The sequence below is a fragment of the Aristolochia californica genome, unplaced genomic scaffold (assembly GCF_029961685.1).
Source record: "Aristolochia californica isolate CCGP_79_NKW_82.1479 unplaced genomic scaffold, dmAriCali1.0.hap1 SCAF_8, whole genome shotgun sequence".
Taxonomy (NCBI): Eukaryota; Viridiplantae; Streptophyta; class Magnoliopsida; order Piperales; family Aristolochiaceae; genus Aristolochia; species Aristolochia californica.
This window is the reverse complement of record NW_027182279.1, coordinates 3,977,848-3,992,874: the sequence shown is the minus strand read 5'-3', so window position 1 is coordinate 3,992,874 and position 15,027 is coordinate 3,977,848. Positions and strand designations below refer to the sequence as shown.

At 39.3% G+C, this 15,027-nt stretch overlaps 2 protein-coding genes across 3 annotated transcripts; both read right to left on the bottom strand.

Annotated features, from left to right (window-relative positions):
- Positions 1–219: 219 nt before the first annotated feature.
- On the bottom strand, positions 220–6,610 carry LOC137939512 (uncharacterized). 2 transcript variants are annotated; one of them, XM_068784798.1, is made up of 14 exons: positions 6,523–6,610; positions 4,572–4,743; positions 4,196–4,374; positions 4,034–4,091; positions 3,717–3,838; positions 3,432–3,639; positions 3,027–3,348; positions 2,858–2,921; positions 2,664–2,748; positions 2,494–2,557; positions 2,310–2,403; positions 1,643–1,996; positions 1,134–1,322; positions 220–944 (listed from the first exon to the last, which is right to left on the bottom strand). In XM_068784798.1, exons 2-14 carry the CDS (start codon positions 4,660–4,662, stop codon positions 525–527), a joined length of 2,250 nt encoding a protein of 749 aa, XP_068640899.1. In that variant the 5' UTR covers positions 4,663–4,743; positions 6,523–6,610; the 3' UTR covers positions 220–524. The 2 variants fall into 2 exon arrangements, with proteins under 2 accessions (XP_068640899.1, XP_068640900.1); XM_068784799.1 differs by having other exon boundaries at positions 3,432–3,636.
- A 6,287-nt stretch (positions 6,611–12,897) lies between these two features.
- LOC137938930 (uncharacterized) lies at positions 12,898–14,578 on the bottom strand. Its single transcript, XM_068784046.1, has 3 exons — positions 14,378–14,578; positions 13,866–14,275; positions 12,898–13,777 (listed from the first exon to the last, which is right to left on the bottom strand). Exons 1-3 carry the CDS (start codon positions 14,445–14,447, stop codon positions 13,292–13,294), a joined length of 966 nt encoding a protein of 321 aa, XP_068640147.1. The 5' UTR covers positions 14,448–14,578; the 3' UTR covers positions 12,898–13,291.
- Between the last annotated feature and the right edge of the window lie 449 nt (positions 14,579–15,027).

Genomic DNA, 15,027 nt, shown 5'->3' with positions numbered 1-15,027 from the left:
ATCTAAAGATTCATAGATATTTCAATTAGTTCTAAGGTTACAACTTTTAATCACCTACTCACTTCAATCAGAACCTTTCTTTCTCCGATTCACACAGCTGATGCCATAAGGGATGAATCATGGCGCAATGATGCCCACAGGCATGCGCTGTTCCTGAGCGGCACTCCGCCCTCATCAAACTGCAGAAAGTAAGAGGAAACGAAACAGACAGCACCATCATCATCGTCCGAGTATTCTATCTTTTATCGTTTGATTGTCATAATTCATATACAATTACAACTGGTGAAGGCCGACAGTGCACCATTGTTTTGCTTGTCATCAAATGGGCAAGCATACAAGTATATTTACCGCTATCAACTCTCCTATGTCTTCTCTAATGGAGCAGGGCACCCTCTGGATGGCCTGTTGGGGTTCCAATGAAAAGACCAAAGCGGTTCCAACCTCCATCCCCGTATGAACTGTGGCTTATGGTTGCAAAAGAATAAAACAATGAAACGCCTTGTTAGTCCATCCATCAATCCGCTTTACATGTGCTGGGCATTGCAGAGTAACTGTAAATGGGGTGGTGGAGCATCTGACCGGAACCCAACACCACCCTCCTCGTAGCTACCAGTGTGCAGCGGCCTTGTCCCTCTGGAGGGCGGCATTGCTAGGTTTGCAAAGAGCTGCTGTTGGTTGGTTGTTTGGTATTTTATGCCTCCGGACGCATCCACAGCTGATGTTGTGGTTGGAGGATTTACTGGAGAAGACTCTTGTCTCCCACTTGGCCATTTTGAGAGATCGGGGGAGGCAATGTTTGATGATCTGTATTGTGCCAATTGAGCTGCCCACAATTGGTTCTGCTGCTGTTGTTGCTGTTGCTGTTGCTGTTGCTGTTGCTTGCTGATTGAGCTTGACTGAACAAGATGTGGACAGTAGAGATGGCTGGGGAGATATTGTGGTAGCTGCAACAGCACTCATAATTCACCATCAACTATCAGTCATTTGAATGACTACTAGAACTTAGAGAGAAGTTGTTAAAAAAGTAAGATAATTTCTCACTACTTAAGATACCAGCTATGAGAGAAAAGAGCAACTTCCAGTATCAAATGTACATCCTATGAAATAAACAAAGACCCACGGTGTCAAATTACCTGCTGCGCTGTGGCTGCAGCTATCTGGTCAGGATAAGGTGATGAATAACGCGCATGGGGGAGAGAGAAAGGTATAACTGGATGATGAGGTTGATGTTGAACAAGTGACTGCAAGTAAGAAACTTGACTTCGTGCAGAGGGTTCCAATCCAGCTCCACGACCAGGCAACAAGGACAGAAAATCACACCTCTGTCAATAAAACCAAAAACAGGTTTTGAGAGAATGATTCACGAAAGACAAACAAGTAAAGAGTAAACTTGATAAGCGGTAGGCCATATTGCCTCGGTAAACTAATGAATCCCCACTCCTGACAACCCAAATCACTTGGTCAAACTAGTTCCCAAACAGTCCAGTACATCAAACTGCAGTTTTTCAGACCAGCAGTATTCTTCAACAAGCTTGTACAACATGATGACGGGTACAAGTTGCCTAGGGGTCAGGTGCGGTAGCACGAAATGCTGACAGGTACAGTTTCTCTAAATCACTTGTTGCATACAAAAAAATATTACTTGCTTATGTTGTCCATAGCAACTTGAGGTGCCAGAGGCATGCTGATCCTGAAGGAGCCTGTTATCTTGACGCATACCAACTCTGGCTTCTTGCGGATTCTTCTCTACTGCCAAAACATTTGTGCCTAATGAAACAATGCTGTTTGTTCCAGTTTTCAGGCTGGGCAACTCAGTAATAGATGCAGAAACAGCTTGCATTGCTCCATCATTTGGCTTTGATGGGTTGGTTGGAAGTGGAAGTGCCCACTTGTTCTTTTTCTCTGACCCTTGATAGCCATGGATGAGTCGGCTTATGTACACCTGAGTTGCACATCGTTTCCATGATGGTCTTTTATCTACAAGGACTGGTGGAAGCTGCAAACCCAGTAGTTTCTCAACTCAACATAGTGAAATTAACATTGTTTAAGAAAATATGAAAACACCGAGAAAAATAATAAAAAACAATTGTCTAAGACCTTGTTTTCTGCAAGCATACATAACTGGCAGGTCAAAGAACTGTAACTTTGCTGATTTTACCAGCAGAAATAAGAACCTTGACTGTCTTCATGCAAACACATGTTTTTGTGTGTGTGTGTGTGTGTCTGTGATTTGGGGGGTGGGGGGTCAGTGAACTGTTTACAAACAATACTGAAAGAAAATGAAATTTTTTTAAAGATAAAATTTGGACCTTTGCCATCAAAACATCATTTCCAGATGAAACAGCTCTACTTGCATAGTTTGCAGAATCTGGCCATAATGCTGAATTCTTTGATCTGAATAACCTATAAAGCAGCAGAATAGTCTTCTAATTTCAAGTTGCAAGTTACAGAATCTCAATGAGCTGCAATGAACAAGGCAATGAAATTAATTACTGATTTGAGAGGCATTGGCTATCAGACGACCTCCCAGGCATGCCAGGCCACAAATCTGGTCCTTCTGTTCATGGGTATCAATAAACAGGCCAATCCGCATGAGAAAAATAGTTTGAAAAGAAGAAAAAAAATTCCATAATTCAATTTGGTGCCAGTCAAATGCTACCTACCTTCTGCATGCGTAAACCGAGTACTACTTTCACAGTTCTCCTTGACTGGTTGAGCTTCTGACTGATTTGTTGAAGCAGTGACACCCTATAATAACCCAAACGGCCACAAGTTAAAACACTACTAATATCAATATTCAACTGAAAAGAAAAAAAATCTCAAGAACGCCAGTCAGAAATTTGGCAAAAGGCTTTACCGCCCATGCCCCATTATTGATTTTATTAACTGCAGGGTCTTCAGCTTGTAGTGGATTCAGTAATCTGAAAAAAAAAAGTGTCAATTGATCAGAAGACTTTACTCTAAGGTGTGTTGAACTGCAGAAACTAAAAACAGAAAGATGTGACTGAAAAAAAAAAGCTAGCAACCTGCGTCCTGAATATGAATTGGATGAAACACCCATAGGATTCAAGAAGTTGACACATTCATTCAATTGTGGATTTTCTTTGTATTCATTCTTAGGCAACAGAGAAATCGTCTTGACATCATTCAGTGCACCTTGACTCTCAACATTCAGTTTTTCAGGCCCCAAGGCATTGGGCGGTTCTGGCAGAGTGGGAGTGGGTTCCTTCTCTGATTCAACCTTTGTGTTATCAGGTGATTCATCTCTGCTAGAGGCAAGAGTACTTGCAACTGTGACAACAGATAAGTCTGGGAGTTTCTCAATTTCCTCTTTTTCCTCTTTTGAAGCTGCACAAATAATTAGTCGTACTTCAGATCAAGGACAGAGTGAAAAAACTGACGGTAAAAGAATACACGTAAATTTAAGGAACCTTCTTGTAAAGGAAGTGAGCTTGCTCTAATCTCCGGAAGTGGTGCCGACTTGGCCATGGTTGATTTACGATCTCCTTTGATTTTACTCGGCTTATCACAAGTGGATATGCAGGCCAAAGCATACAAGGCCTCAACCACTTCTTCCTCATCCTTGGTAATTGAGGATGAGGGAGCTCGTTTGGGAGACTTATCCATGCTTCCTGCCTTCTGCACAAATTGAAAACTAACTACATGAACAGGAAAAGGAGGAAAGAACCTCAGTTCAATGACTTTTATGAACTCACAAGAATCTGTTTGGATTTTCTGGCACAATTAAGGACAGACCAGTCGGCTCCGTTGGATGCATGATGCTTCTTTGCATCTGGCAAAGGTGGGGAAATGGATTCACGACTCCGCTTACTCATAGCTGCAGAAACACATAACCAGAAAAAAATTATTCTGGAATATCTACCTTTTCCAATAACAGAAAAACAAGAAGAATATACCCATATCCTTTTTTTTTTAAATCCCTAGCGTAAAAAAAGAAAAAGCCATAACCTACACGAAGTAACGCATTAAAACAAGAAGATCAGGAGACTATAGTTTGCTTTTTTTCCTATACCTGAACGGAGTTTCCGGGGAACAGAAGCAGGATCGACAGCATTGCATTCGTCGAATGCCTGAAATCCAGGGAAATCCAATAAATAAGACCCCGGAAAGGAAAAGGAAAAAAGACATAAAAAAGGATAGAGAATCTGAGGAGGAAGGAATCACGGTCACCCACTTTGCCGTTAAGCTTAACTCTTCGGCTAGAAGCTGGCGGACGGAGCTCTTCTTCTCCTTCGGAACCGCCGCCCATCTCGCTATCTTCGTTACTGGAGGTCGCTCTGCCCTGATGGCTTGAAGCCCCGAGCTTCTCTCTCTTCGGTCTCTCCGAAAAATCCACATCTCCGCCATCCAATGCTGCATAAAAGCGAGAAAAAAACAAACGATTAACCGATAAATGACAACGAGGCGAACAATATCCTCATCTCTTATCACAAAAAACAGCCCAAAGCAGAAAAATTGAACAGACGCAGACAAATCAACCGATTTGTTTGTTTCTGCAGTGAATTGAGTGTGGAAGAACATGGGCAATATAGTAAATTCAGACTGCGCACCAGAGATGAGCTTGTGTCCAGAAGCCTTGGGCAGTCGCTTGCCAGGTGGAAAGCGGGTCCCGTTACGTCTCATTTCTCGAGCTTTCTCCATTTTGACAAAACGCGCATCAATGGGAAATACCGCCAATGGCGAAAATCGATCGGTCTCGATTCAGATAAATGATCTACTGACCTGATTCAGTAAAGAAAAGAAAATGCCAATGAGAATAAAAGCAGTTGAAGAGAATCCCTGCGCCTGAGAAAATCGATCAAAATCGACACAGAAAATGCTTGGCGAAGCTGATTCAACGCGAATATAAATGGCTGATTCAATGCGAATATAAATCGAAATTTCAGAAGAAAAAAAAAAAACAACAGTTCACCTTGACAACAGACAAAAAGGGTAGAGGCAAAAGACCTTCCCTGCTGCAAAAAGAATCACGATTCAAAGAGATTGAAAGAGTATGAGCCTAACCAAGGAAAATATATACTATAAATTGCTAGAATATGAGGAGGCGGAAGGGGGCGTTGAACAACAAATATTTGTTCAGAGAAAAGGAACTCCTCCCAAAAAAATAAAATAAGAATGACAACGGGAAGAGTAGGCGAGAAGTAATCAATCCCGGCGCCTCGGGAGGACAAGCATTGAAAAATGTTACAGAAGAGGATGACGAAAGAACACCACCCAACTATGAAATTCACCAAAACAGCTTTTACAGAAAAGCAGATTTGGAAAACGAGTTTATCAGGCTAGAACAAAGATCAAATACTACGGGATACCAGAAAAAAAAAAAAAAAAAAAAAAGAAGTTTAATCCAGATGTATCAGAAAAAGCAAACTAGAACATTGAACGCATTCAAGAAGATGAAACAGGGACAGTGGATTCCGGAACAGCGCATAGAAGATCTATTGGCCTTGAAAGACACCAAACAGAGGAAGAACCGAACAAGCGAGTCCGGACTCCAGACAAGAGGAAAAACTGTTCCATCGAGCCCCCGCAAGAAAAAGAAGAAAAAGCTAAAAACAAACACCAGGCAACAGTAAAGGGAGAAAAGATCTCGCGCCTCGGAATACTAAAAACCGGCAATATCGCCTCAGGAGACCTATTTTTTGTTTCCAACAGCTTCAAGCAGAGTAAAGTGCTCTGTGAGAAAATTGAAGGATACTAGACCTACACCTTGACGGATTGAAAGCACCGAAAATGCGAGAAAGAGGAATAAAGAGAAAGGAAATGGAGAGTAAATGCGAGAATCGTATGTGAGGTTTTTTGGGAGGCTTTGCCGATGATAAAAGAGGCGAAAAGGAAAGAGAAAATTGGAGGGGATTGGGTACCCGAAGAAAGAAAAGAAACTTCATTTTCATCGCCAGTAACATATCTGGTATCGTTTTCCGCCCAGTGCAAGCTCCCAAAGGATATCGATCTTCCGGGACCCCAAGCTCCGAGCTTGGAAAAGAGCAGAAAAAGTCGCCAAAGAGAAGGTAAAAGAAAAAACTAACGTCGTCGGGACTTTCAGAGGAATCAGGTTCTTCGCCAAATAAAAGCAGAGAGCCATAAGCGAGGAGCTCACGGGAAGAAGAACAGAGAAAAGGAAAAGAAAAAGCTCAATCCCGTGAACCTAAAAAAAAGATCCACAAAAAACAAGACACATCTCAGCGGCAGAAAAATATCCCACTGAACTCGCCGATACGAAAACCACACACACCGTCTTCCACCTCCACGAGACTGAAACAAAAACTCATCAAATTTCACAACCGCGAAGGAAAAGGAAAAGCAGACGAAACCCAAAACAGACAGCTTCAAATCGTCAGATATCCGAGTCGAAACCAAAAACCATCCACACCCATCAGCTATACAATCAAGCAATTCAATACCAATCCACATTTAGATTAAAACCCACTGAAAGTCGTTAAAATCCTCCACTATCTTGAGAAACAGAACATCTAAAAATTCCTCAACCAAGAAGAGAACAACCTCGAAACCGAAGCACCATGAAAAGAGGAAGCTCCAGATGCGATCTCGAACCTCCCTGCCCCCGACTGTTCGACCAAATCACTCCAAAATCACTGCAAGAGACGGAAATATCGAAGATTCCGTCCTTCAAAACCGCGCTTAAATGCATCACAAAACGCTTCTCTGTTTTTCTCCTCTCTCTCCTCATTTCCGCACCAAAAAGCCCCTTCCTTTTACGTCATGCCACACACCGCCGCTGGTCCCCCCCCAAACGCCACCACGTCACCCACAAATTCCACCAACGTGTCATCCAGCTCATACGACACATCCTCACTTCGGCCCCTGTCCCTTTCAACGGTCAAGATCTGTTTTCGCTTCTGAAAGTCCAGTCCCATCCGACAGTTACAGACCCAATAACGGAAACCCGATGAGTCAATCCAACGGACACCATCGAATCAAATACATCCCAAGTAACAAGATCCAGCCACGCGTCACATGTAGAGCGATTCTCAGCATTATCCGGCTTCAAGGACGTAGAAATAATATTAGTTCCTCCCGGCCCTTTTTCCTGAACCGTTTTGTACCTTTTGAAAAGAATTTTTTTACTTCTTCGCAGGAAAGGAACAAATAAAGTATTGTATTTGACAGTTCTCGAAGAACAAATGAAAGATCGCACGGACTTGTCAGCTACTCTGTCATTCCTTATTATGAGAGTCACATGAGAAGCGCACCCCCTGGTGGTGGGACCAGGCTATGTCACGTGACCCTAGGAAAAGATCGGCGATGAGTTTAGGGCACGATCGGCAGTTAATTTTTGCGTTTCGTGATGATTTTGATTCTCTCTGTACCTCGGCGTGGGCAGGGGGGGATCATGTTTCCTGCATGACAATTTTTTTCCGTCCAAATTACCAAATTACCGAATTACAAGGGTACTTCTGATGAAACATTAGGGGTAGTTTGGGCATCCGGCAAGAGCCGAGAGAGTATTCAAGGCGAAAGGTTCGGCATTTAAGGCGGGCGTGGCGACAAAAGACGATCGGATGTTCCGGTGGCGTGTCGGGTTCGCCCCCCCCCCCCCCCCCCCCCCGGGGTTGCCGATACACGTAGCGGAAACGGTTTCGGAGGGCGTCGTGGGTGTGGTGGGCCCAGCGAAGGGACTTTTAGATTTTGGAGGAATGTTGTGGAATGATGGAGATTAAAGAGGAAAAAGGGGTTGAGTTGAGATTAAGAAACGTATTTATTTTGATAAATGAGATTCGGTTCTCTGACCCAACTGTGAAAGCGAAACGGTATTATTGTTTCGGACCAACACTCGGACCCACTCCCCTTCCACGTGGCTACATGATGGGGGCATTAACCGTGTAGGACCCATAAGCAAAAATTTAGGGTGTCTAATGCTTAAATGCATGTATGTTCTATGATACACTTAGACTTAGTTGCATGATCAATCATATAGAAAGTGCGACAAACCTTAAGTATAAAATATGATCGATCAGTAACGTCATGCGAAGATAAACCTAGAAGGTGGTGAATATGTTTATGAATCAAAATCGATCCTTTGCCCTGGAATTAAAATTTTTCACAGCCAAATCTCATCTACAAATTAGAGTCTTAAGAGACTCAATTACAACACTAGCTTAAAACACTTTAGTATTTATGGCCAACAATTGTTAGGTATAAAGCACGTAAACCCAATTAAGGGATTTGTTCATAATTTCCAATCAACTTGTACAAATTTTGTTAGGTTACTTGCAATGGTGACTTGGTTTGCTATTCAAAGCATAAATAGGCCTCCAATATGACAATCAGAAATGGAAAATTGATTACACTAATATTAGGGCGAATCTACCAACAATTTGGATTTTAAAATGAAGGCACCTGAGAACTTAGAAATGTTGGTAATGTGGGAAGTTTTGCAAAAATTGTCAATCGATACAAAAATTAGAGCCTAATCGATATGATCATAAATAATCAACCATCCATGATTCAAAAACCAAATATATCAAATCATATTTTATAATGAATGCACATAAATACTTAGTTTTCAATGGAAAACCCTGCCTAAAGTACATTCTAGACACTTAATGGCACTAGCACTTTGAAAAATCACTTGGGAACACTCTGGAGCTTAAAAATTCGAGTGACCAACAATATCTTGAAGTTTGGGTTGAGTTTGATATAAATATTCTAAAACTAACCCGCTATGAGTGGATAAAGTAGTTTTTGATATTTTTTTCAAAAGTAAGTGAAAATAAACTCCAAAAAACCTTCAATATTTTAAGAATTTTGGTAGTTAATCTATAAGTCCAATTTTTTGTTGTTGATTACGTTGGTAGGTCTTTTACAAAATTTGAAGACATAGCTTTTCAATAAACCTTCGATATTTTAAGAATTTGAAATTCTTCATTATGGGGTTGACTCTGGGCATGGGTTTGAATCCATTAACTCCAACAGTCTGATTTGAGGCCGAACCTTCTCTAAGAGCTTGAATCCTCCATATGGGCTTGACCCTTTGTAACTTTGGATCCAAAACTTACTGTAAGTGGAATTCGACTCCATTTGCATTTGTAGCTTATAGGCTTAACACTACTAGTAGGGGGTTCTCCTCTTTCAAAAATAACTTTTAGGCTTTTGATAGCATAGTTAAACGACTTAATTTGTTATCATCAAAATATGGGTACTTGGTGGAAACCTAAGCCTCAACTCCCACATTCTCTCCATTTTTTATGATGATAAACACATAACCAAAAAATTAAAGCAAATACTGTGTAAATGGATGTCGGCTGTGCTAATGCATGCTAATTTGGAAATTTTCTCCCTTTGTCATATAGATTGATTAGAATAAAATTGACTCCTCCTTAATCTTCTCACCCTTTTGCCATCATAAATCAAAATCATAGCAAAAGATAAAGGCCACAATTATGGACATTGCTAAAAAATGAATTACGAAAGTAGAGTTATATACGCAAGAGGTGAGTCAACTATGCTCACTTGGAGAAATATAATAAGACATTCTAGATAAGGATTCCATATGTGAGTCACAAAGGTGAAACAAAAGTAGAGAGTTGTAGTGATGAGGAGGGCAAGCCAATTGCCTTCTCCAGTTTTGTAATGATGTTCTAAATGGAGTGATTATCTTCATCCATAGAAGGACGCTTTGTTAGCTGCTCTAGATCCCCTTGGCTATGCTTCTTGGATTGCTCTTCCATCAGAAGTGTCCTCCGGCTATAATAGGATGCCAAAATGACATTAAAGGGCTATGACTCCATGCTCTACCCCCAAGGATTATGTTGACTATAGTGTCTAATATATGAATAATGGTATCCTAAAAACTTTAAAACTTTGAAAGAAATGAGTGAAAAGTCTTACCATTCTTGCCTTGGATGGAGTCTAATTTCCTTTACTCTCTTCCTCTTAACCATCTTCACTCCCACTCTCCTCACTTTCACTACTTTCTTGTGGTTGAGCAGTCTGAGATGTAGTGGATGGTTGATGAGCTATCATCCATGCAATTACAAAATTCACCAACTTCTCTCCTCCTAATACAATTGTTGGCAAAATTTGTTGGGTGTATGAACTCCCCTCCTCCTTCTCTACCAAACAATTCATTTATATTATTTCAGGTAACCATAGTTGTCTTGGGAGGTACGGTTGAGTGGATTCTCAATTCCCTATATTGATTTGAGTATTTTACCCTCATGTTAGAGTGAAGTACTAAATTGCTAGATAAAAAATAGTATAAGGTTGGGACTTGCAAAATATTTGCATATGTTGGACTTCCAAAAGGAAAAAAATTATATCAATCTGATCTATTTGTAAGGAGATATTCACATTAGAGTCGGCAACCATCAATCTACAGAATGAAGAAAATAAAGAGGGCATAATAGATTCAAGAACAAAGCTTTTTGTGTCAAATTAGGTGTCAAATTAAAGGTCTTTGAGTCTAGTTTATTAAGAAACAAATAATTTATGATTATGATCTATATTGTGAGAGATATTGATATTAGAAGTACTAAATACTTAATCACTCTATGATGTGCTTGTTCAAGGTATGCAACAATTTCCTACTTCGATGTTGTTTTCAAGTTTCAAGTTTTTGTTACTTGGTTGTGTATCATCCGCTTATCAAAAACTTTGGTCACCCTAAAAAATTTATCTTGGTCAAATTTATTAAGTTCTACTGTTATAGTCTCCCCTAGTTTTTTGAAAAAAGGGTCATATTCTAGATTCGTTTGGAAGTATGAGTGTCACATAGTCGACTCCTTTCAATTGAAGTTGTTCTCCTCTAGAATTTCTTCAGTTTATCTTCTTTTGTTTTCATCACTTTAGGACAATGCCTAGACCCACTACCTAAAAAGTATAGGAGTGTAATTTTTTTTCTCCCAGTTTGTGTTCTGTCCAAGCTTGGTCTCTGTGTCCTTTTTATCCCGAGCTTGAGGGGAAGAAGTAGAAGAAGATGTACAAGAAAGAGGTATTTTGTTCCACATATTGTGTTAATTTTTATGTGACCAAAATATTCAAAAAATGGGGAGAACAAATGACGAAGATTTAGCATCTATGAAAAAAATTTAGCTAATGAAGATTGAAGACCAAAAATCTTTTTTATTGCAAGTTGAAGTTATAAACTCCAACTTGAGGGAGAGTGTTGAAGATCATATATGGAAGAGTCTTACTCACAGGAGGAGGTCTCATAGAAGAATCCCAATTAAATATGTTTTAGTGTTTAATTATTCAATTAAACATTTATATTCAGTTTCTGTTGTTCTAGGACTTATTTGTTAGTGTTTAAATTTGGGTGTAACTGGGATAATAGTAGTTTAGTTGTAATTGGATTTTAGTTGTTTTTTCTATTATAAATAGAAGCTTATTGTACTCAAATTACAACAAGTCAGTAAAGTTTTTCTCTTTTCCAACAATTCAACATGGTATCATTGTCAATTAAGAGACTCCTATAAAACTTCATTATTAATAGCATTAAGTGTAATTAAGGTAACATAGTGTCATTTGTTATTAGCACCGTTCCTTTTTCTCATTGTATATCAAGTCAATTAAGTTTTTCTCTCACTATGTTAATCTAAATGACACTTACAAACAAATTGTTATTTAGGCTAATAACAATGCTACCCTTCTAGGGACTTACACCACTCAATTGAACATAACAACTAATTTACGATGTTCACCATCACATATGAATACAATAACTAATTAGGCTATCTAATCTAGACCCACTAAGAAAATTTCCAACAGCTATTAGGCTATAAAGGTCTAGACCTACTTAGGCGTTTGCGGTAGCTCAGTAGACACATCAACCTCTTAACATCGAGATTTTTAGCTCCATTTGTCTACACAAGGATTTGTAGCTCACAACAACAAACAAATAAGGGACCTCTCCAAGGCACGACCAATTGAATAAAGGTACTGACAAATTGCTAAGTCCAAATTGCCTCTCTATAAGGTAAATTTCAAAATTCACAGCACAAAAAATAAGCACATCCAAAAATCCTATGTGCCAAACTTGTTTAATAACAACTTAAAATAGTTCTAAATAACTTAATTTTAAAATATAAGCTTGAAGTAAAATCTAGGATTGGTTTTTCAAATATAAGCCCATGATTAGTAATTTAAGCCTTAATGAATGATCTTAAAACACTAAAATTAAAAGATTTCAAAGTAAAAAAGGATTTTAAAGTAAACACTCATTAATTGAAGTTTTGCCCCCAAATCTTAATAGCAAAAAAGCCTCTTTAAAATCAAATGCTGAGTCAATACTATAATTTCAAAATATATGAACTCTATAAGGAAATAAGGATTTTAAAGTAAACACTCATTCATTAGAGAACTTGAGACCGACACTTTTAGTCTAGGAGTCCTGATCTTGGGCGATTCAACTTAGAATACTCACAATATAATTTTTTCTATCATTTTTGGAAATTACAATAATATATATAAAAAAATATTTTAAAATTTTATAAGCAAATTCCCACAACGTCACCATTGAGATTTTAAATTAAGGATTTTTAGGAAATCTATAATCGAAAAAAAAAATCTAATTTTTATAGGGTATTTGACCTAAAAAATGTCTTGTATGAAGTTTAATGATATTCTCATGAAGACACCAACACTTGGTGATAAGGGGTGTGGGTGTTACGAAATCTGATATTTTATCAGGTTTTTAACCATTTAATGTAATGATGCCCTAAAATATGTTATATTGGGTGATACCATGTAACATAATTTACTATTTACTAAAATGGAATGAAAATGAAAATGAAATAATTCCATGTTAATCATTGGTGCCCCTTTGTAAGACTCATTTATTATGTCTTTAAAGGGATGTATTTTTTTAATAGTTGTAATGTAAAACTTAAGGTCTAAAAAGTACATGATTCAACCATATGAAAATCGAAATCCAAAGAACTGGTTATCTATCTATGCATGCATGATTGAGCTTCAAGCAGGAGAGGATAAAGAAATCCTAACCCAACCCTGCATTTACATCGGTGCTCTTCTCCTGTTAGCCTCCGATAAATATTTGATATGAGCATTATTGGATTACATGGACATAAATGATACTCTGAGTCACATTAAGAGGCACAAATTAGATCTCTTGGGGCAAGCTCAGATTGTTGACATCCCAAAAATGCGAATAGAAGAAACAATCATGTAATTATGAAAATTCAAAAAGATTCAGAGATTTCAGTAATAACACAGTTAACCCTGCCATTTCTGGGAAATAGTGTCAAGAGAAAAAGACACTTCACCCGGAGACGAAGAAAACATCCTTCACGGCTTACTGCTCTTCGACTTCGTCTTCATTAAATCGCAGATGTTTCCCCTCTGGGGTAGGAAGCCCCTTCAGGCGCAGAACACTTGGAGAAACAGAAAGAGCCACCTCCTCCTCTCCTTCAATCTCATCATCGCTGTTGTAAACGAACCGAGTGTGTCGGCCCATAAATGCCCGAATTCCGTTTTCCTCCACGCAAATTCGGCTTAGTCCTTCGCATAGTTCATCGATTTCTTCTCCCTCGTGGTCTTTCTCTTCTTCTTCATATTCTTGTTTGCAGACTTCGCCATCTTCTTCTTCCTCTCCCTGAGAACTTGCATTGACTAGTACTGACCAAACAGATGAGTTATCATCGTCAATAGATTTCGAACTCATCTCATACGTTATCTTAGAGGATCCAGAAACATCCGATTTTCCAGGTGAATCAAAGAGCAGAGCCCTTGTGATTGGACTTTCCAGGGCTTCTTCCTTTTTCATATTGTCATTACTCTCCTAAACAGATTCAAAAGTAACCCAATTTTAGAGCACAAGAGAGTCTCATTAAACATGAAGTGATGCCTAAATTGTATAAATATCTTACCTCAGTAATAATGGAGCCTTCTTTGATATGGATCTCTTCAGAGTTAAAAAGATTTTCAACTTGGGGTGTATTTGCCGGAGTTGGGGCCAGATGTCCCAAAGCTGGAGAGTCCGTTAGGCCCTGGAAAAGACGAAAGGGCCTTTGCTCAAAGGGAAGCTTCATAAGCTCCGTTCCTTCCTCAATCTTCTGCAGAAGTGTTTTCACTTGCCCACGGAGCAGTGCCTCTCCGGACCCAGGAGTTTGTTTCGGTCGGGCGTAGTTCTTGGCAACGGATGAAGGAGTATCAAGGTTCTCCAAGGCAAGACCCACGATTGGCGAATCGTTGGTGATGTCCACCAGGGCAGATCGATCAGTTTTTCCTTTTCTTGATGATCTTGGAATAACCGTTTCGGCCTCATCCTTCTTTCCCACTGAAATCATAACAAGAATATCAGGCAAAGAACATCGCTATTTCTAAAGAAATCTGAGAAAATCCCAATCGTCATTACAGGGAAAAGGAAAGCGCGACTTACTGGGTATGCTCTTAGATGCAGCCGAGGTCTGAGACCTTGTGACCCTTCTCATGGATGATGGCGTTTCCATTGCTTCGAATCTGGAACCTAATAACCAAAGAAAAGGTTTAAGCTCAGAAGCTTTCCGGAAAAGAAAGAAGAATCGGAACGGGGTGCCGGAATTTGAAACTTTTGGCTTGAGTTTCAGCCGGTTAGAGAACGAGAAAGAAATGAAATGAGACGTTCGGTAGGTAGGAGGGGGGGTTTTTAAAAGTACAAGTTTGCAGCATGAACGGTCATATGACCGTTGGAGCACGATGGAGTTTCCGAGGAGCGCGGCACCGACTAATCTAGGGTTTTTTTTTCTTAGCCGTTGGATTACGTTTGGATTAAAGCCTTACCCTTTCCTCTTACAAACTAATTTGAAAAAACGAGTTTTAAATTTTTATTCAGTATTATAATATTTTTTTTCATTGGAAGGGAGGAGGTGGTGCAAACAAGGGGCTAGATCATGAGGGGCTAATGGAGGCTCCATTTTATTCCTTACTTTTAAAAAGAAGGGGCATTTACCAAAATACCCGATTTCAAAATCCAATCTACCAAAATATCGAATTTCAAAACTTATTTCCTAAACTATCAGATTTCAACTATGACTTTCTACACTGGAGTGG

Coding starts and splice junctions, on each gene's coding strand:
- LOC137939512 (XM_068784798.1), bottom strand. CDS start 4,662: ATGGAGAAAGCTCGAGAAATGAGACGTAACGGGACCCGCTTTCCACCT. Junction 3,640..3,716: donor GAAAATCCAAACAGATTCTT/GTGAGTTCATAA, acceptor CAATTTGTGCAG/AAGGCAGGAAGCATGGATAA. Junction 945..1,133: donor CTGCAGCCACAGCGCAGCAG/GTAATTTGACAC, acceptor GTGCTGTTGCAG/CTACCACAATATCTCCCCAG.
- LOC137938930 (XM_068784046.1), bottom strand. CDS start 14,447: ATGGAAACGCCATCATCCATGAGAAGGGTCACAAGGTCTCAGACCTCG. Junction 14,276..14,377: donor TGCATCTAAGAGCATACCCA/GTAAGTCGCGCT, acceptor TTATGATTTCAG/TGGGAAAGAAGGATGAGGCC. Junction 13,778..13,865: donor AAGGCTCCATTATTACTGAG/GTAAGATATTTA, acceptor GAATCTGTTTAG/GAGAGTAATGACAATATGAA.